The sequence below is a fragment of the Anoplophora glabripennis genome, unplaced genomic scaffold (genome assembly GCF_000390285.2).
Source record: "Anoplophora glabripennis isolate ALB-LARVAE unplaced genomic scaffold, Agla_2.0 scaffold501, whole genome shotgun sequence".
Taxonomy (NCBI): Eukaryota; Metazoa; Arthropoda; class Insecta; order Coleoptera; family Cerambycidae; genus Anoplophora; species Anoplophora glabripennis.
This window is the reverse complement of record NW_019416582.1, coordinates 1-22,691: the sequence shown is the minus strand read 5'-3', so window position 1 is coordinate 22,691 and position 22,691 is coordinate 1. Positions and strand designations below refer to the sequence as shown.

The 22,691-nt window shown below is 32.3% G+C and overlaps 1 protein-coding gene across 2 annotated transcripts; it reads right to left on the bottom strand.

The window, feature by feature from the left end:
* Positions 1-1,914: 1,914 nt before the first annotated feature.
* On the bottom strand, positions 1,915-22,140 carry LOC108910531 (cAMP-dependent protein kinase type II regulatory subunit). Of its 2 annotated transcripts, XM_018715152.2 has the most exons (5): positions 21,952-22,140; positions 21,333-21,895; positions 20,084-20,366; positions 14,860-15,383; positions 1,915-9,370 (listed from the first exon to the last, which is right to left on the bottom strand). In XM_018715152.2, the coding sequence occupies exons 2-5, from the start codon at positions 21,559-21,561 to the stop codon at positions 9,240-9,242; spliced, it is 1,167 nt and encodes a 388-aa protein (XP_018570668.1). In that variant the 5' UTR covers positions 21,562-21,895; positions 21,952-22,140; the 3' UTR covers positions 1,915-9,239. The 2 variants fall into 2 exon arrangements, with proteins under 2 accessions (XP_018570668.1, XP_018570667.1); XM_018715151.2 differs by having other exon boundaries at positions 21,333-22,140.
* Positions 22,141-22,691: the final 551 nt, after the last annotated feature.

Here is a 22,691-nt window from a genome sequence, read left to right as displayed (position 1 = left end):
ATTTCGAATTTGAAACATGAAACTATGAGCTTGAACTTGAAATTTTGGGTATAAAATGAGAATTTGGGCTTGAACTAGAAACTTTGCAATTTAAGCATGTTTTGAGTGCGAATTTGAGGTTTGGAGTTTGAGACTTAAAATTTCGTATTTGATAAGGGAAAATTCAAAGTTCAGATTAGTATTGGAAACAAAATTTTGTGCTTGAATTTGAACCTTTGTGTTTGAAACAAGAAAATTTTAGCTGCAACTTGAAATTTCAAACGTGAAAATTTGAACTTGAATCTGAAATTTTTTCCTTAAAATATGAAATTTTTAGTGTGAATTTGATATTCGGGGTTGAAGACATGAAATTTCAAGTGAAAACTTGATATTTCGAATTTGAAACGTGAAATTAAGAGCTTGACCTTGAAATTTTTAGTTTGAACTTGAAATTTTGGGTATAAAACGAGAATTTGGGCTTGAACTTGGAACTTTGCATTCTAAAGGAAATGAGATTTGGTCGACATGAAATTTCAAGCTCAACTTGAAATTTCGTGTTTAATGGAAATTTCAAATTTGAAGTACAGATTTGAGTTGGAAACATGAAATTTTGTGCTTAAACTTGAACCTTTGTGTTTGAAACATGAAATTTATAGCTTAAACTTGAAATTTCAAGCATGATACATGACAATTTGAATCTGAAAATTTGTGCTTGAAGTATGAAATTTTTAGTGTGAATTTGAAATTCGGGATTCAAGACATGAAATTTCAAGTCAAAACTTGAAATTTTGAGTTTCAATTATAGATTTGAGATTTGTAACATGAAATTTCAATTTTAAACTTGATATTTCGATTTTGAAACATGAAATTATGAGTTTGAACTTGAAATTTCGGGTATAAAACACGAATTTGGGCTTGAACTTGAAACTTTTGCATTCTAAGCATGAAATTTTGAGTGCGAATTTGAGATTTGGAGTTTGAGACATGAAATTTCGTGTTTGACAAGGAAAATTTCAAAGATTTGAGTTGGAAACATGAAAATTTGTGCTTGAATTTGAACCTTTGTGTTTGAAACAAGAAATGTTTAGCTTAAACTTGAAATTTCAAGCGTGAAATATGAAAATTTTAGTGTAAATTTGATATTCGGGGTTTAAGACATGAAATTTAAAGCAAAACTTGAAATTTTGAGTTTAAATTTCAGATTTGAGATTTGTAACATGAAATTTCAAGTTTAACTTGATATTTTCTCAGTCTAAATTTTGAGCTTGAACTTGAAATTTCAACTATTAAACTTGGAATTTTGTATTTTTTAACATGAAATTTTTAATGTGAATTTGAGATTTGGAGTTGAAATATGAAATTTCAAGTATTAAACATGAAATTTTCAACTTGAACTTGATAATTTGTTACTGAAGTACAAAAATTCAAGTTTGTACCTTAGATTTGGAGTTTTATACATTAAATTTCAAGTATAAACTTGATATTTCGAATTTAAATAATGAATTTTTGACCCTGAAATTTTAAGTTTCAAATATAAAATTATGGGCTTGAATTTGAAACTTCGTATTCATACTTAAAATTTCGTTTGTGTTTGCAATTTTGAATTTAAAATTCAAACACAAAATTTCATGTGCTAAATTTTGGGTGTGAATTTCAGATTTGGGGTTTGTATCATGAAATATCAAGTTTAATCATGAAAATCCAAATTCGAAAAATGAGAAACAGTGACACACTTAAAATTACTTTGACAAAGCACGTTTTTAAAAATGAGAAAGATATTAGACAGAAATCTAATTTTTTAGTAAGTTTTTTAGTATACTATTTACAAACTTTTAGAATCACATTTACTGGAACTTTTTTCCTTACCTGAACAACTGGGTGGGGGCCATTAAACTTCCAAATAAAATGAAGAGGGTAGAAGAAATAAAACACGACTTTATTCAATAAGCTCATTTAGTCATAATTGTGGAAGCAGTACATATGACTAAGGAATCCCAAGACAGGACGAGCAAGTTGGCTCAGTGTTTAGAATATGGCATGTGACATGGCAAAACACTTATACTGTGTACAAATAAAGTCTTAAGTTTTATACAATACACAAAAATGCATAAAATTATGCGAAGAGATTTTTGAGAATAAAAGTTACAATATGACACACCGATATATCGCTAAACTTACCCAACTCAGTAAAATTGTGCGTATCATACTGTAATTTCTGAGAAGTAGTAGAAGTACAATATAAAATTTACAAAAAAGATGGTCCGGGACAATTCGATATCCATCGCGTATTTCTTTCCCATCCAGTGAAATTGCAATTTTTCTTCCACAGGGCGATTCAGTGCGAGTAAAAAAATGAAAAGCAATATATTTTTAAGCAAAGCACGATGTTTTAGGGTGTATACCAAAAAAAATCCTTGAACTCCAATAAAAAATTTACGTTTTTCATGTTCTATCTTCGGACTGTTTAACACTTGCAGTGAATCACCCTGTATATGTTGCCTAATGGTTTAATTTGATAGTTTACAAAAACACACGTTTAAAAAAGCTTGCAACCATGGCAAATGTTAAATCGAGGCAATCCTGCTGATAAAAGCGAAAAAATCAAATTTTAAATTCTCTTAATATGCCGAAACGCTGGATATCCAACTACCCTGGCGAAATTGTTTACATACTCGCGCGTAATCTGAAATATACGAAGATTGCAGTTTTTCAATGACTGGGAGGTAACACATACCATGTAAACAATCAACATTTAACTTGACAAACAACATATAGGATAATCCATTCTGTTAGATTGCTAATAACCTCTCTTCAAGAATATTTATGAACTGACAGGTAAGCCACTACTTGTTACACTTATCTATACCTACACATTTAAATATTAGAAATTGTGCTAAATTACCCTCGGTAGAATTTGTTAGACTCGAAACTCTCTCAGTCAAGAAAAATTACAGCCGTTTTACGTTTCTTCATGAATTAATTCACGAAAAAGTTGGACAAATGTGATATCTTCATAGTTTTATTCATAAAGCTCTAATTTTCCTGAATTTCTTCACGACGTGCCAACAAAAATAGTGAGATAAAGTTATTTGTTTACGTAATCACTTCAGCAAATTTTTATAGTGATCCTTGAATTGGTAAAGTACAATTAAATTTATTTTTATGTTCTCTAATAAAAAAATAACGGATTCAAGAAAATTTATTCAATTTGTTTTTATTTACTATGACTTGCTTGCAAAGTTCGAAGTAGCTATTTTTGTTTCAAAGAACTTCACGAAGCTTAGAACCAAACGCTTTATGAAGATATCGATGAAGAAACTGAAGAAGAAAGTCATGAATTTATTCACGAATAGATTCTCAACGTAAAACAGCCATTAGCAAAATTGGTACCGGACGAATAATGTTACATTGCCTTAAGGTCGTTAAATAAAGATACCCTATACGAATGATTGTCTTAAATTTTAAATTCAAATTTAATCACTAATCCAAGTCTGTCGCACCGCTTCGGAAAGTGAAACGTTTCTTCCGGCGGAAGCACGTTGCAACTACTCGGTTCGCTACATGCTCTCTTATAAGCGTACGCGAGAAACTTTCAACTTTCCGAAAGGTAGACCAGGACCTAAACTAAATTATATTCGCATCCATAAGGCCGAATCTATTGCTACCTTGTCTTGAAGGTGGTAAATTTTAATTACAATTTAGGAGAGTGTACGTCAGATAGAATTGTTACCTCGGACAACTTTATGTAAATATAAAAACCAAATCTGCGCCTACTTTTCAAAGCTCTTTTAGTGCCCACTGAAATTAATTCCAATTTCAGTCGAATTAACCAAAATTTGTCGCATAAGATTTCTGTGTGGTCCTTTATTTTTATTGTTCCAAAAATTATACGGATATGAATATTTTAAGAAAATATTTTTAAGATCTAATAAATATAGACTATTTAATATATTCAACTTGTGCAAATTTCTCAAAAATATAACATTTATGTTGTTCCCAAACAATAAGTGTTTAGCGATTCCAGAACGAAACGCTAATGCCATAAATAGCTAATTTTGTATTTTTTTTCCTCATAAACATGTATTAGGTATTCTTACATATTACACGGAATACATTTGCCGAAAATGACGCTAATTTTTGTCCAACTCGTTATACAGGGTGTTACAAAAAAGTTGGTCAAGTCAAGTCAGTATGTTAAAATTAAAAAAGATTTCTATTAATAGCTCTGTTGTGTTCGAAGATATTCAGTTATAATTTTGTATGGAATTGCTTTTCTCGCACACTTTTCCTGAAATTTTGGTTAAAAAAATTGAAACATGAACTGAAAAAGTCAGTTATAGTAGCTGTTTATCCCCAAACTGTTTCCAATGTACTTCAAATGTCTTCTTTTCAGTTTAAGCATTTATTTCTTTAATTTCATTAATTCCTGTAAGAATTTGTTGATTTTCGGTTTATCCCAATGTCTTCGACAGTGCCTGAATAAAAAGTGGCTTTGGGGAACTCCCCCTATTCGTCTTACTTTTTTTTATAACACCCTGAATAAATACGTTTGATATTTAATTTTTGATTTTATTTGTTCAGTTTTCAGTCTTATTAGAACCAAAAATACGTTGCTGCTACATCGTTCTATTTCTAAATACAACTTTTGTTGTAATTCAGCATATTTTTTCCAATGGAATTCAATCATATCGCTGAGTGTATTCCAATTACTGCATTTAATAAGTTAATTATATTTTCTTTAAGCAAAGGCACGTTATAGAGCATTATTATGAATTAAATTATCTAAATATTCTGTTAAGTGCGGGTGAGATTTAACCTCGAAATTATGTCGTATCTTAAACGTCATTGGTACTCAATGCCTACTAGCACAAAGTAGTACTTTGTACCTACTGGCAGAATGACCTACTGTTCTGCAGATGCTTTGAAAGCACAATCTTCTCGCAATATTGTTAATTATCATAAAAATTCTCTTAAATTTACACATTCTGTCACAGTTATGTTTTCAAAACTCTTGAATATTTCTAACTTCTCAATGTGATGACGTAAAAGTAAGAATATGTGTTTATTGTGTGTAAGAACGTGTGGAGCCTCTAGTGGCTTAATCTGCAACTACTAGTGGCAAACATTGCAGCAAGCCCATGCTGCTGTAATTTAACGAGTAAAGCTTCAATGAAAAAAGCTGACAATTATTTGATTAAGTCTCGGAAAGACTCCAGATTCTTTGATTGATTTTTCATTCTCTTTGAAGAGAGTTGTAGTTTGTCATTTTGGTGCAAAATTAAAACAGTGTGTGGAAGGAGACTTGCGTTTTGTTTAGGATTTAGGCGTTCGTATGGGCCGCTACATCTAGAGAAATTTTAAAATCCTCGCTCGAGCTGTACCAATCAGATTAATAATGTATTAAAAGTTTTCTTGATTTACGCCGTGATGGAATACTAATAAAAAGTCGTGCAAATGCATAGAAATTGACTCTTACAGCTGCCATACTGGGTATTTTTATTACACTATCTAATTTTTATGCCCAGTGTGTTATTATTCAGATATATGTGGTTGATAGTGTATAATTTGTATTATTTTGACAGAAATTGTAATTGTAATGATCGATAAAGCAAAATGTATGGCACTTTTACCGATGAACGCACATATTCGAGGGAAACTGTTAACAAAAACTTTTAATGATATTGCACGAAAATGTCAAACTCTAGTTATGACTAAAATATGTCCTTTTTTTCGGGTCAGGTGCCGTTTAAACATGGTTCGATTAGAATATCATTCAGTTAAGTTGGACAAATGTTTTATCCGAACGATTGGTTGTAAATTTGTAAATGTACCACAACTTCCTCGTAAATAAAGTAAACGTCTAACAAACCCTACGTACAACAAAAAAAATTGTATATCTAACGATTACATTAAATAACCTTTCACCTGAACTTATGTGATATGTTGCAATAACTGAATTGATGCAGAGGGTGAAATAAAATTAACCCGTTACGATTTTTTTTAAACATTATTGGCCATGTTTGGAATTGTCTAACAAGCGAACGAGTTAACGTTTATTTCACCTCCGGAGTTTACGGAATACAATTTCAATCAGCGGTACACAAAATCTCCCGAATTTGAAAGTAAACACTTACTCTTAATATCTTGCAAATTCCAATTTTTTTTTTAATATTAATATTTTTGTTCAGCCTTACATATAGTCTAAAAAATAATTTGCGGCGCTCCAGACGAACGACCGCCGTTTGAAACGCCACAAATTATGATTTTTTGGTTCAATAAATTATTTTACAGTAAGATAGATGATAAATTTAAAATAAGTAAATTGCATTACTCTAATACGTACATTTAACAATAACATTGGAGCACATGGAAAATCGAAACATTTCCTTAAACTAAGAAACAAAAATAACAAAAAATTTGTACATAAGGAATAATAATTGTAAGAATTACGAGATTCATTTTTTTTTTTAATTTTACGAAAATAGGTTCGCAGTTAAACCCGATCAGGTATATGACTGAGTGAATATACAGAGCGTTCTCGGATGTTTGCACATATTTAATACTTAATATCGAAATTCTCATCAGACTAGATTATCTAATACTAATGATAATAATACACCTCAATACTGCGTAAAGGAATCTCCGTAACGGGTCGAAATATATGATATTTTTTTTAATAATAAATTTAAGAGATTCCGTTTTTATTTAGTCTAGCCTCTTCAACGCAACTAAAATAAATAAAATTAAAACACCACGAACTACCTTCCGAACATATTACATTAAATAAGACATCGAAATTGGCACTAGTAAATTTTATTGCTGAAACGCAGCAAGTCAAGTAAGTTATATTAAAGTTATAAGCCTTCCAGTCTTCATATTCAAGTAAGACTATATTGCATAGTTGTAAAGCATTATATGATTTAAAAATTAAACGCAAAGTTCTCATAAAAGTTGACTTACACAACAAAACTCTCGAGGTATTATTTAAAAACGAAGCAAAATGTCTCGAGACCATTTAATTACACTGACGTCTACAATAATTACGGCTTTTTACAAGTTAACGAAATAATACACACATGGCACATATTCAAGGCAATATACACAAAGCATAATGTTGATATTAAAAATCCTGATATTAAATATTTATATGAACAAATTAGTAAAAACGAAATCGGATATATTCGCTACATCAATTTGTCTGTGAATGTAGCACACAAATTTTGAATCTTGATACAGTGAAGCAACAATCCGATTCCTCAAAATTCTGCGGTAGAATTTTAATTTAATAATTTGGATTTGATGTTAAAGCCTGTTTTACACTTACCAATGTTTCAATAAATCAATCACAATTATCACATTTCGCTGTAATTGTGGCATTTTTTGACATGTTACAAAGAATTGGCCAATTTCTTGATCAAATTTGAGATTTAATTTGCTAACTTTTAGAATAAAAACCAATCTTGGTAACAGTAAAACGCAACCTGTACAACAAATTGGGCAAGAAATTGGACAACAGAACTGATTCCAATTTGCTGCACTTGTAGCATCTTTAGACCTGATTCAAAAAGTTGGACAATTTTTTGGTCAAATTTGAGATTTCATTTGCCAACTTTTAGAGTAAAAATCAACCTTCGCAACAGTAAAACACAACATTGTAGCATCTTCTGATGTGTTACAAAAAGTTGTCCAATTTCTTGGCCAAATTTGAGATTTAATTTTGCAACTTTCAGAACAAAAATCAATCTTGTCAACTGTAAGATACAACCTATACCTTATAAAATAAAAACAGTTCTATCGTCTCCAATATTTTAACAAACTGGCCAAGAAATTGGACAACAGAACTGATTCCAATTTACTGCACTTGTAGTATCTTTTGACGTGGTTCAAAAAGTTGGCCAATTTCTTGGTCAAATGAGAGATTTAATTTGCCAACTTTTAGTATAAAAATCAATCTTGGCAACAGTAAAACACAACCTGTACCTTTTAAATTAGAAACAGTTCCATCGCCTTCAATTTTTCAACAAATTGGTCAAGAAATTGGACAACAGAACTGATTCCAATTTACCGCACTTGTAGCAGCTTTTGATGTGGTTCAAACAGTTGGCCAATTTCTTGGTCAAATTTGAGATTTAATTTACCAACATTTAGAAGAAAAATCAATCTTGGCAACAGTAAAACACAACCTGTACCTTATAAATTAGAAACGGTTTCATCGCCTTCAATTTTGCAACAAATTGGCCAAGAAATTGGACAACAGAACTGATTCTAATTTACTGGTCAAATTCATAAAAAAAAACTGTCCAATAAATTGGAAACAGTTTTTTTTACTGGCAATTTTTTGGCCAATTTATTGGATCAAAAATCGATTAATGATAGAGTTTATGTCCGGTCTGTGCGTTGCTATCATCACGACTGATTTTTATTTTAAGAGTTGGCAATTTTAAATTTGACCAATAAATTTGCCAATTTGTTGTAGTGTGTCAAAACATGCCACATGTATACTGGATCGTAAAAATTTCTTGACTAATTTCTCAACCAATTTATTGGGTTAATTTGCAGATATAAAACAGGTTTAATGGCGCAATAAAAACGTGGAAGTTTTGAAATATGTATTTGGCGTCAAGTCAATGTTAAGACGAAATGATGAAAAGAAAAAAATTGCATTTCCATTTCACAAGTAAAAATTGTTTAATCTATTACAAAAAAAAATTTTCGATCGCACCTACGACTTCACAAAATCCGTCAAAAACAACTCGGGACTACCGACCAAACGCAACTACTGTAAAACTCGTACCAGTCGTCGAAATTATAAATATTCTTTTATTCTCAATAAACTTTGCATTACAAAACAACTTATCTAAGTCAGAGAAAATACATTAACAACGTGCGTTCATATTTACTCTGTATAATCACTCGGAAGGAACGGATGGGGAAAATCAGCTGCAATATACAATAAATAGATTAAATTACAACATACAGATGGCGGGATGGTAGTTGGAGAAGAGGGGTCGGTTCCACGGGTTCTCTGACCAGCAGATCACCGGTACCTATATCGACCGATAAAGCACAGGGTCTCGTCTCGTAACATTAAATATATTTATATATATACACATGACTAGTAGACTGTTCCGCTTCCCACCACACTAGACACGAGAGTCGTGTAGTGCAGTAAACACTTTGGTTTACTACTTAGCATAATTAAAAATTAATGTAAGGGGGGGGGGGCCGGGCTATCGTCAATGGTAGGGACTAAGCCCGCTTCATCGGATATCTTTCATGTTCTGCTTTGAGCCGAATATCTTGAGCATTTGGTCTTCGTAGTCGTTTATGTTGCGCTTCATTATCTCCATGCAGGGTCCTAACAGGCGCTCAAACGCTTCTACGTCCAAAACTAGAACAATACGCACCGTTTAGTGCCATTCCAGTACAATAGCGATTCTACGTCCGCTGACAAAGCTCGACTGAAATGGTTAGGTTAAAAGTGGCGAAAAAAATATGGGTTTTGCACTCCGTGAATTTTTTATTGTCCATAATACAAACAAACGAACATTTCCTAAAGAAAATCAAATGAACGATTGATAAATTGATAAAATATTGCCACTATGTCAACCGTATCTCCGTCACATCTATTGCCATTTTGAGGCAACATCCCTATTGCCAATCTTGAAATATTAAATTATATTATTATATACTTTTAAAGAATGTAGGCATTTTATCAGAAAATAGAGTAGAGTAGATTGAAAAAGTGCCACAATCATCCGGCGTTTCAGGATAAAATGCCTATTGTTAACCTTCAAGTATAAGACTGAATCTTCAATATATACAGGGTGATTCACAACTTATCCAACAAAAATTTGGGAATAAATGCGTCATGATAAATGGAGTCAATATCGGAAAACACATTTTTATAAAATCCTTAAGTTGCAGTATTTTCAACCTTTACATGGCTGGGCTACTGTAGTCTCTAGCGTCATTCGCCCGCTTGACTCTAGGCAATTCCGAATACTAAAATCCGATTTCAGTATTATCATTGTTGTGATAGTGTTTACATTAGTTTTTCAAGTGTCAAAAATGGCTTACGTGTATAGTAACTTGAGAGTTAATGGATATCATTTTAATTTATGGTGAAGCAAGACATTTGTGTTAGTTCATAGAAACTGGGTAAGACGAGCCCAAATGTGTTACAGTTGTTGTTGTAACATCAGGTATGTCAAACTATTCTATTAATGAAAACCACAAATTAATTTTATTAATTAATATGGGTCTATCGAAAAAAAAATTGTGTTTTTTCATGCGATATATGTTATCCGTAGTACATTTGCCTCCTTATCACGAATCCTGTGTCAGAATTGAGCTATCACATGATAGAAATTTCCTAACCTCAAAAAACCAGTCAAAAATAGCAAAAATTCACGAAAAAGTGCTAGGAATAATACAAAAAAGTTTGTTTTCTGTATTTAAATGTTCATTTATATGGCTAAGACCCCGCCGAACGTAAATCCGCAGTCAAAATTGATGGTTCTTTTTCCAATTTAAAAAAAAAAAAAATTAAGTTAGATATCCCGAATTTTCAAACAATAACAGATTCGCGCCAAATTTGGTATCCGGAAATTTTCCGGGTCGCTGATCACGGATCCGTGGTCAATTTAGCAAAATTCAAGATGGCGGATTCAAGATGGCCGACCAAATTGTAAAAAAAAAGACATTCCCGCATCTTGAATTTTGCAAAATTGTCCTCGAATTCGTGGTCAACGACCCCAAAAAATTCGTGATATATGACCTTAATTGAGCCGTTTTTTTGAGGTTAGAAATAGGACCATCAATTTTCGGCGGGGTCTTAACCATATAAATGAACACTTGTATATAGAAAAAATTTTTTTTAATTTTTTCCTAGCACTTTTTCGTGAATTTTTGCTATTTTTGACTTGTTTTTTGAGGAAATTCCTGTGATGTAATAGTTCAATTCTGACACTGGATTCGTGATCAGGAGGCAAACAAACTACGGATAACATATTATGTCGCATGAAAAGTACAATCAACTTTTTTTTTGTGGCTGTGTAGTCACTAGCGTCATTCACATCATGCGTTGTGTGCAATGCTCTCTCTCTCTCTCTCCACATGGTCCTAGGCGATTCCGAATACTGACATCCGATTTTAGTATTAACATGTATTAACGATAGTGTTTACATTAGTTTTTCAAGTGTTAAAAATGGGTATACATGTGTATAGCAACTCAGAGTTGATGGACATCGTTTCAATTTATGGTGAAGCAAGACCACATTTGTGTTAGTAGAAACTAGGTAAGACGGGCCCAAATGTGTTTACATGTCGGTGGACAAAATTTTGAATAGTTGTAACATCAGGTATGTCAAATTATTTTATTAATTAACACCACAAATTAATTTTATTAATTAATTATAACAATAGCATCAAAAGCCGTTGAATTTGCTGATAAAATAGTCATTATAAAATTTTTTTTATTTCTTTCCTTGGGAAAGAAACTTTCAATTTCGTTAATTTTTTATTACACTTTGCCGTGCAAAAGGGCATTTTTAAATAATTTTCAAACTGTCCTTTTTGATTTTTTTTTTACAAAATTGTATTTGTGAGTACATTCAAAAAATTTATTTTTAATAAGTTCTGAATCACCGTGTATATTTATTATCACCAATATACAAAATAATATTGCACAAGTTATTAAATAACCCAAAATTGTACAAAAAAATTAAATTTTTAGAAATTTCATAAATTCCCAAAAGTTGCATGACATTTCCTGACATGTTGATTTTCAGTTTTAAAGACATTTTTACTTAAATAGAACTATACTTTTTGGGTCAATTTTTGTGAACTACCATAGCTAATATACTTTTTTTTCGAAACTCAAGTATGTAACACCCGACTACTTTTTTCAATCTTTTCGGAAATTAGGAAAAACGCCCCAAAAGTGTCCTATTTGGCTTACCCTATACAGTGTGACCCAGAACTGAAGTTTAGCTGCCATTACAGGAAAACAGAAAAGTTCTCAGTTTTATTAAAAAAGTTTTTCAATATCCCACTCGAACAATATAAAAAGAAATATAAATAAAGAAAAACACTGGTTAAATCAAGTCTGTTACTGATTTTATAAGAATTGCCGTGGAAAATAATATACTTTCAATGTTTGTCTTCATCATTATCATCATTCAAAAAACAGAATCGTATCTAGTTTTCCATCGAGTACTTATTTATTCGTTTTCTATGGTAACAATGACAAAATCGGTACAGACATTTTATACGTTCGTAGAATTATCAGAAGAAATAAAACTGGGACTGTTGCTCTTAGAAAACCAGTATTAAAAAATTTTATCTTAAATCTTTTCTATCTTTATGTTGTGAAGATAGAAAATTTATTAATACTTTTTCGACTCGACACAGCGAAATCAAGATGTTCCTGAACTAAATAATATACATAGATAAATTCATTAACACCTGTTCGATCGTTATTATAGAACTTTACACACGAAACGCTAAACAATAAAGGTCACATTACAGCCACCGCTACAGCATCTTACTGATAAGAGACAGATATAATTTGAGAAAATCCGTATTACCTTGATTCAATATTTACACGTCGTAAAATTTTATATGCCGACTATCTACAGATTCGGCATTCAGTTTATATAACAACTTCTAATCTTCATCACACGTAAGGAATATAAGCTTTAAAACAGAGTATTTTTGACATAAGCCACGAAGATTAAGGAATGTGATTATCGTACTGTAAGAATTTAATCCCATATCTACAAATTCAATTTTAAAGTCTGTTGTCTGTGTGTGACATAACAACATGTCCAAAATGAAGGAGAAAAAATGCCACTCTATGTGAAAAAATTTACCCACAGTCCTAACTGGTGGCACAGATCTGAGCTATCTTTATCATATTTTTCTCAAAAGATCACAGAAAACAATATTTTTGTAAGTTTGAAATGCTAATTTTATTCCAGCAAAAATGATCTCTGGACAATTCTTTATACAGGGTGTCCCGAAATTCATGCAACAAAATTTGGTCACAGATTCTTAAGACAAATTTGGGGACCCGTATTTTTTATTTTTGCCAAGTGGCCCCCTCTTTTGGAGTTACAGCCCCCTGAAGTCCGCCCCTAAGAATAATTTTTTTTTATATCTCGGAACCCTGTTGTACGAAAAACACTAAATTTGGCACACAGGGGTTTTATGACATGTGGAATCTGGCGGTCCTACGTTTTTTTGCGGAGAACCCCCTTAAGACAATTTTTCGTGGGCCCCCTTGTCTTTGGAGACAAAAAAATTTGGTCGCAAATTTAAATTTCTTAAAAATTATCAGTCCACTAGAAAGCCATTAAATTTAGAAACTTTTTGTCACTATACTTTTTTCGTAAAATGCAATGTTTTTGAGAAAAATGTCAAAATGTGATCAAATGCATATCATGATTCGCCATTTTCCTCAAAAACATTGCGTTTTACGAAACAAATATCAAGAGACCAAAAAGTTTCTAAATTCAATGGCTTTCTAGCTAACTAATAATTAAAAAAAAAATCAAATTTGCGATCAAATTTTTCTGGTGACAAAGACAAGGGGGCCCACAAAAAAGTGTCTTAAGGGGGTTTCTCACCAAAAAGCGTAGCACTGTGACATTCCACATGTCATAAAACCCCTGTGTACCAAATTTAGTGATTCTCATACAACATGGTTTTGAGATATAAAAAGACTTCTTAGGGGCAGATTTCAGGGGGCTGTAACTCCGAACGAAGGGGCCAGTTGGCAAAAAGAAAAAATACGGGTCCCCTAAATTTGTCCTAAGAATCTATGACCAAATTTTGTTGCATGAATTTCGGGACACCCTGTATATATTTTTTATTGTTTTATGATAAATTCAAAATTACTTAAAAGATGCCGCCTAAATACAATTTTTGTTTTAACAAATAAAAAAAGATATAAGAAAAAAAATAATATTAAAGTGTAGACATGACGTTTTTACTAAAAGCTTCAAATCTGGGAACTTTATTTACAAGTTGGTGGTGCCAGCAACAGCTAATACTGGCAACTAATTGCTCAAGGTTAAATCTATACATCAGATTAGACTGTAAGAAACTGGGACAAATATCTTTATTGATAAATCCTAAGCCACAATTATTTTTGTTTATTCAGATCATGGAACTGATTGTGTTTTCTCAATACGATTACTAGGAAAGTAGTTCTAATGTACAAACTTCCACAAACTACATCATCATAGATATTATTGGCACGTTCAAGGTTATTTTTAAAACAAGATTATTACGCGGCCATAAAAAAGCTAAATATATTTTCAATTGAGGTATGTCTACCTCAGGAAGTGGAATAATCGTTTTGCTTGGAATTTGGAATAAATACATCGCCTAACAGACTCGTAATAGCAACACTGACATTTGAAAATTGATCTGGTGCAATTTGTTGGCTTTGTTTCAGTTTGTTGTTGTGAAAGGCACCACAGTTACCGGTAATACCCGAATTTTACGATCTATTGTGCATGCCGCCGATAAGAGATAGCAACAAGAAGAAGAATCTCGGAGCTATTATTGTTTCAGATTAATCCTCCTTTCGCAAATACTCGATACCAACTTGTAGAACTACAAGCTACCCATCATTTATAGTGACATTCCGTCTGACGAAACAGGTTTCTGCCTATAATAATGTTGATTTTTCACACAAGTATTCAATGTTTTCAATAAAGTAAATTTTAAATCATATAATTAATTCATTCATGTAGTGAAAATCTGTTGATTGTTTTTTTGATGACGAAAAAATTTTTAGCCTGAAAATGTTAAAGTATTTATCGATAAACGACACCGCAAAATGAACATCGCTACATAAAAACTACTTACATGCACACTTGACATCGCCATCGCAGAAGGCGGAGGCGGCCCTCGGACGGTGAGTGACCAAAGCCAGCTCCCCGAAGTAGCCCCCCTTCCCGATCCTGTTAATCTCCACCTCCTTACCGCTGTCGTCCAACACGCTAATTATAATCTCCCCCTGTTCCACGAAGTACATCCCATCGGCGGCGTCGCCCTGCTTGATGACCCTCTCGCCGTCGCTGAAGGTCCTGGGGACCAGAGCGTCGGCCAGATTCATCCTCTCGTACGCCTGCAGGGCCTTCAGCATCGGCACGCTCTCTATCAGGCTCTCGTACATCTTTCGCTTCTTGAAAGCGGATTTCAGGAGGATGCGTCTGAACGTCTGCCTGTCCATGGCCCAGAGGGAACCCTCGGTGGCGGCCTTGATCGTCGCCGCACGGGGCATGTTGTAGAGGAGGGCCAGCTCTCCGAAGCTGCCGCTGTTGTCGTACGTGTGGATGTGTTTCGGTTCCTCTGAGGGATCGCTCGCCACTAGAGCGTGGAACACGCCACTGGAACATCAAGATTAATAGAAACAGTGTCTATAAGAGAGATATAAGATATAATAAAGTGCCGTTTATACGAATCTATATTTTGACCAAGATATTCCATATACAGGATCGGAAAGTTCCCATGGTTCATCGGCCGTTACGTGAGAGCGATAAAGTAAGTCATAGAAATCCGTGCGATAGACAAGGATGGCTATAACGAAGGCGTCTCATAGTCACCGCCCGTTTCGCCCTTCCACAAATAAGATCCACTTCCACTTGTAATTCAGAGACCGGTGGTCATCTTTGTTTTCGTCGTTTGCCTTTTCTTTAATAGATGTCACTACTTATACAATTCCGACTCCCGTATTCCGATATGTTAATACAATCCGTTAACAGAGGGCAGCACAATTTCTCCAAGGTGAGATTTTTTTGGAATTGGGGAAGTAGGGAATTTTGCTTTATTTCTTGTGATTTTTAAGTCATTTTAAAAAGTATACATAAATAACAACTAAATGAACTTTAAATGCAGCTGAGCACTATACTCCATTTGAATAACTTTTTAGTAGGGGAAACAAGGTCACTAGATTTACAAACAGAGGTATCTACTAGCTACTGTAAAAAGTTTTCTTTGTTACGCTTTGTGCTGCCCTCTGTTAACAAATTGTATTAACATATCGGAATACCGAAGTCGGAATTGTATAAGTAGTGACATCTATTACAGAAAAGGCAAACGACGAAAACAAAGATGACCACCGGTTGCTGAATTACAAGTGGAAGTGGATCTTATTTGTGGAAGGGCGAAACGGGCAGTGACTATGAGACGCCTTCATTATAGCCATCCTTTTCTATCGCACGGATTTCTATGACTTACTTTATCGCTTTCACATAACGGCCGATGAACCATGGGGACTTTCCGAACCTGTATATTTCCAGGTTTTGTAGAATATAAACTCTATATCCGTTTCCATTTTCCCAAATTTCTTGTCCATATTTCCTATCTAAATATTTAACTCTCTTGCATCACCTTCCCAATCTGGGAACAATATAAGTAAAAGATTCCTATTCTCAGATCCGTCATGTGAAAATAATACGACGTAATCATCAACCAACCCAATTTCGTCCTGTCTCCGCATGACGTCACCTGGGACCAATCATATGATATGTCAAATGTCAAATTTGTACTATATTGACACCTCGGTAGCTATATATTATCTATAAATTGACAATTAAAGATGATCGTGGACGTAAAATGTGTAATTTCCACATTTACATATGGTATTAATCTTGTTTAAAAAGTCAGTGTGGTCTGAACAGGAACGTAACCTTAAATATTGTGTCAAGTTTAAAGTCTGAGAAAACGTTACTTGTTTTACATAGTAAAATGAGTGAAGTGATGTTTAGGCCGCAACAGCTTTGGATTATAAGAAAAATTACAGAAAGTTGCATTTTATGCCAATATATCATTTCCACAGTCTTGCTCTCAAGTGACGTCACGATATAATACCCTACTATTTTCACACCACAAACTAAACGAAATTTCAAATCTGTGGCAAACTCTAACTGTTAACAGAACAAAAAACTCAAGTCAACCACTTTATGAGGTTTGGGTTGTTAAAAAAACGCTATTTGTTTATTAGTGCGCTGGCGATTATTGAAGTTATGTCAAACTATATAGCAAGCAGCATTGCCAGACGTCTCGATTTTGGCGGGATGTCCCGATTTTTAACCCAAAATTAAATGTCCCGCGCGGGACAGGCTCAGTCCCGCTTTTCCAGCTCTTGTTTTGTTTTTTTGTAGGCATCGATTAATTTCTCCAGGTTCGTTATTAAGTAGATATTTCCTGATTACGTCCTTTTTTTTTTAAGACATCGATTTCTTTGAAAACTATTTGTTTCTCAAATATGCTAAAACCTTTTTTTTTTAGGCATCAATTATACAAACGCGTCATGACTCCCTATAGATCTGGTTACCCTTAGAATGACCGTTTTTGGGCGAAAGAATCCCGCTTTTTTATTCAAAGTTTCAAAATCCCGTATTGCCCAAAAAAATCTGGCAACGCTGATAGTAAGCCAAAAATTTTGTTGTATAACCAGTTTAAAAATGTAATGATTTATTTAATGGCTTATATACAGGGTGTTTCATAATGGCGTGCAAATATTTTAAGGTGTTTAGAATGTAATTTTAGGGGGAGTACTTCCTATATATTTTTTTTATTTGAGCCCCCCCCCCCAGAGAAAATATTCAAATCTCAAAATGGCCGAAAAATTAGCTTTTTTTTTTCATGAAAACGGTTAAACTTAAGAAATTTGAATTTTGGTACACGTTAAAAACTAGTTGAATGGTAATTTTTGGTAGATTTGTTTTTCTAGTGTATGTCTTTGAATGAAAGAAATTGCACCCCTTGGTTTTATTTATCTCACAACTTTTTTCTATGTTAGCCAATTCCAACAAGAAAAATAGCTTTTAATACTACACTTCATTTAGAATCTTTTTTTTACTCTTCCCATTTTTTCGTATACTAAATGGTTTACAAACAAAAAAATTAATTATTTTTCCTTGTCGATTAGGTACAGATAATTAGTATAACAGTTACTAAAAACAATCGTCATTTTTGACATGATTTTTGCAAAAATTCTTTTTTTATCGGATATAAACTAAAAATTTAATTAAAAAATGAAAGCTAATTTTTTCGGCCATTTTGAGATTTGAATATTTTCTCAGGAGTTCTCAAATCGAAAAGATGTATTATACTCCCCCTAAAATTACTTTTTAAACACCTCCTTAAAATATTTGCACATTATTTTGAAACACCCTGTATATACTTTTGAAACAATTTCAATTTTTTTTTTGTTGTAAAATTAAGTAAAACATTCCCATTTTTCATTAAGTATTTTCTTCAGTATTGGTCTATATTTCTGTAGCTTGTATGGTCTATATTTCTGTAGCTTTCATGAAAAAAAAATTATAATGCAGTAAAAAAAGTTGTGCAATAGAGTAATAAATTATGATTATTTCAAAGAAATCAAACAAGGGCAATCTTGATAAACAAGAAGATTTTTTGATTTAGGAAAAATTACATTTATCACTTCAAATTAAATAAAAAAATACATTTTGCAAAAGATATATGGAATTTTTAACTAAATTCTAATAGCGCTAATTAAAAATACTATATAAAATCAACAAATATCACTTCTTTGAACAAATTATTAGGAATTTTATTATGATAGTTAATATTTACGCTATTAATAATATTGATAAAGTTATACTCTACTTAAAATATATGAGCCCAAGATAAAAATATAACACCAATATTAAAAAAAAACAAATAATAAACCTAAATTTTTTTTTGTATATCAGTTTTATTTCGATATGGACATTTGGAAGTTAATGTAGGTAGAAGTTAGTAAAATTTGGCCATATTTTATGAAAAATGTAAATGTTATTTTTAACTTTGGTCGATTCAAATAACGTCGTTTTCTTATCTAAATAAAAAATTTAGATAAATTTGGACCGAATACATAGAAGTTGAATATTTCGAGACAAAATGTCTGAATCTGGTTCGGGCTGAAGCGTACGGTATTGGAGGTCATGAAGGTTTGCAAAATACATAATAAAATTTTCAGGGTCATATTTAAAAAAAAATGAAGTTGATGATGGTCCTGAAGAGACGAAACGTTACATGTAAAAATTGATTATGCCATTCCATAGAGGGCCAAAAGTTGCCATGAGAAAGTGTTCTTTTTCACCTCACCTCAAACAAGGCAGAAATGAATGTTGGTCCCCTGATTATGCAACTTTGCCCCTATCTAAGCTACTTCGTATCTCTTACCGTTTCCGAGATCCCTGTAGTGAGAAGCGAATTTGTAACAGCAAGTATATATATTGTTTCGGAAAAATAAGAAAGTAATTATCAGAATTTATCACTAAGTTGAGAAATTCTTAAAAATATAAAATAATTTTGTTATCCAAATAGATTTTAAAAAATTTCCATTTTGTGAAGATATCAGCTCTATACGTTTCCATCTTAATCACTATTTCCTAAATTTGTTGTCAATATCTCCTATGTAAATATTTAATAAACTATGATTATTTCGAAAATCAAATAAAGGCAATCTACATACACAAAAAGGTTTTTGGTCTAGGAGAAAATGGAATTATTTTAATCAGTCAAGATTAAAGGAAAGATAAATTTTATAAAAAATATGTGGAATTATTTTATGGATTAAAATTCTAATAGCATCAATTAATATTATACAAAATCAGCAAATATTATTTCTGTGCACAATAATTTTTTATTTGTCTGTTTTTTTCAGTACGAGATATTTTTGTTATTACTACAAAAATAATTATAGTCTGGCGCAGGGTTTACATCAATAATTTTTTAATTTTTTCGCAAGTAGCCAATTTACCAAAAAGAAAAAAAGTTTTGTTTTCGGAGTATTCAGAACTAATAAATGAATAAAAATAACATTATTTTACCAACATCAAACATAAAAAAATGTCCTCCCCCCCTACGAATTTACTAGAAGAACATGTTTTCCAAGCAAGTTAAATTCCTTTAAAACGTATCTAAACATATTTACGAGTACATAAGTAAAATTAACTTAATGATACTTATAGGTACTTATATGCATTTAATTGGATTTAACCACATTTATGTTTAATTCAATGCATCTAAATGTGTTTTTCAAACATTCCCCTCAAGCAAAAAATCGACTTACTTTTGAATGACGTAGAAGTTGTCGCCATCATCACCCTGCTTAATAACCAACTCGTCTTTCTGTACTTTCCTCTCAAACATCGCATCGAGGACCTCCTGCATTTGCTCTTTCTCCAGTGATCTAAATAATAATATATTCTTGACGGCCTCGGCGAGCTGCTGGCGTTGCTCATCCGATTTGGGAAATACAACCTTTGTACCGTCATCGTCCTCGTCTTCCTCTGGGTTGTAGGTTTCCGCAAATACCGACTTACGACGACCGGCAAATCTCCCTATTGGAGGTTCTACAACAGCAACAATAACAAGGCCATCAACTTAATGGGTAATAAAAAAATGTACTTGAAATTTAATACTTTATATGTGTGTCGCTGTTGAAAATTAATGAATTTATAGACATAACGTTATCCTAACCCAGCTGTGGACCACATTTTTATTACACGTGTTACTAGTTCAATGTCCATATTTCGTACCATAATATGTAAATTTCCTTGCATCTATTATATTCTCAATAACACTTATTCAGTTTAATTAATGTAAATGTAAATTATAATGAAAATGTTACTATTTTAAAAGCAAGGTAATCTTAATATAACTAAAAAAGTTATTTGATACATTTTGTGCAAGTTATTTTATCATTTGAAAAATAAAAAACATTCACATGCCAGTTCTAGTTATTTTTGGAATTCAGATCATAAATTCTTCAAATACGAGATTGTATTTAAAAGATCTAAGAATTAAAAAATAGCGACTTCATAGTTCGTTTAAATAAATTTATTTACATCTTTTGAAATGCTGTACAAGATTTGGTGCTAGTTTTTCTCTAAATAAATTCATCTATTAATAAACAAATAAACATTACCTCTAAATCATGTAGGATATTTAAATGCAGCCAAATATTATTTTTGGAGATTAATGACATATCATATATTAGTTCCAAAATAAAATAATTTTCAAAGCAAACCAATCTCTTTCTGACAAGCGGCCAATTTTCTAATAATTTCAGTAACATAGTAAGTAAGACTTTCCGACGCGTTTGATTCCCCATAACAAGCTGAAAGGTCATCAACTACACAAAAAAAGAGTATAACAGCCGTGTAAGCCCAAAATATATGTTAATAGCAAAAAAAAATAACTCATCTGTGACTCTAAATAAAATGTTAATATCGAAAACATACCAAGATATGTACCAATTAATAAGTGATAGGGAAGACTAGGCGTAACAGTTGTTTTTAATTATTAAAAGTACTTACCCTCTTCTCTGGATATAGTAGATTCATCGGGGGACACAACCTCGGCACCTTCCTCCCTTTCATACAGGATAGCCGTTGTTCGAGATTCTCTAAGTCTTGTAAAGTAGTCTGATGCGTACGATACAACATCACCCGGTTGCTCCAAGAGATAACTTATAGTAAATTCAAGCAGAACTTCACGCAGCTCATCGGGGACTTGAATACGTGTTCCCACTTGTCCTCGACTCATGTCTCACTCAAGTTCACAATAGTTTAATTACAAGAATTTATTTGTTTAAATTCCTAAGCAGGTTTTAAAGTTGGTGATAATGTATGAGTACAGTTGATATTTACAATGAATTTACACGTAACTAATGAACGAAATTATCTAGGGCTTAAAGCACACAGCCAATCTCATTAGTAGTATGCCAAACTTAAAGAGATTTTTTTAACATCACAACTTGTCGAAAATGTGTCAAATTTTATAGCACCATCAATTGTCTAGTAGTCACACGATCTTACGATCTTGATAATGCAGTACCTACTAGATTAATACTGTTTGTCAAATCCAAGGCGAGCCCTTCCTAAAAATGGAGGTTGACTAAAATCGAACCTTACGTCAAATATGTAACAAATTTACATTTATTGGGAGCAGTCTGTCTAAATTCTAGTTTCTCACTGCATTTTTATCATATCGTTTAGGCGTTACTGATAAAAGCTACGCTGTGCGCCACTATTATAATCAATGATTAATGATCCACTGCTGACACTTTCAAGATGACAGGTGGAAAACTGGCACCAGCGGCAAAGTAAACTGTTAACGGTAGTGTTAACGTGATGGCAAATAAAAGCAAAAACTACCAAAATATGTTGCCCCTACCTGACGATGAAAAAACCAGTGGCGTAGTATAATATAACAATATTATAATAATTTATTTTTGCGAAATTACTTAATTTTTAAAGTTAATATTTTTATAGTTTCAAGAAGGTACCTAATAATAATATTAATTTAGCTAAATCTCCACATTTAATTAATATTCCTAAAAAAATATAATACCTTTTCATTAGTCTCAACGACATTTTTAATTAACAATGATGTCATATTATTAGAGGAATGCCAAATCATATTTATTTCCCACTTAATATTGCTTGAATCTAAATAAAGCAATGTTAATTTTTTATCAATTTAAATTTTCTAGTACAGAACCAATAAAAAAAAAGACTTGTCGATGTTGCCAAGTTGTCAAAATTACATTAGCAAAGGGAATTATATTTGTATTCCATGGCAGTGTTTATAGAACCATAGTTAGATAACCAATCCAGTGCGAACAGCCGAGCTGAGCGGACGTGCTTGTTTGTGAGGTGAAGTGATTGCAACGA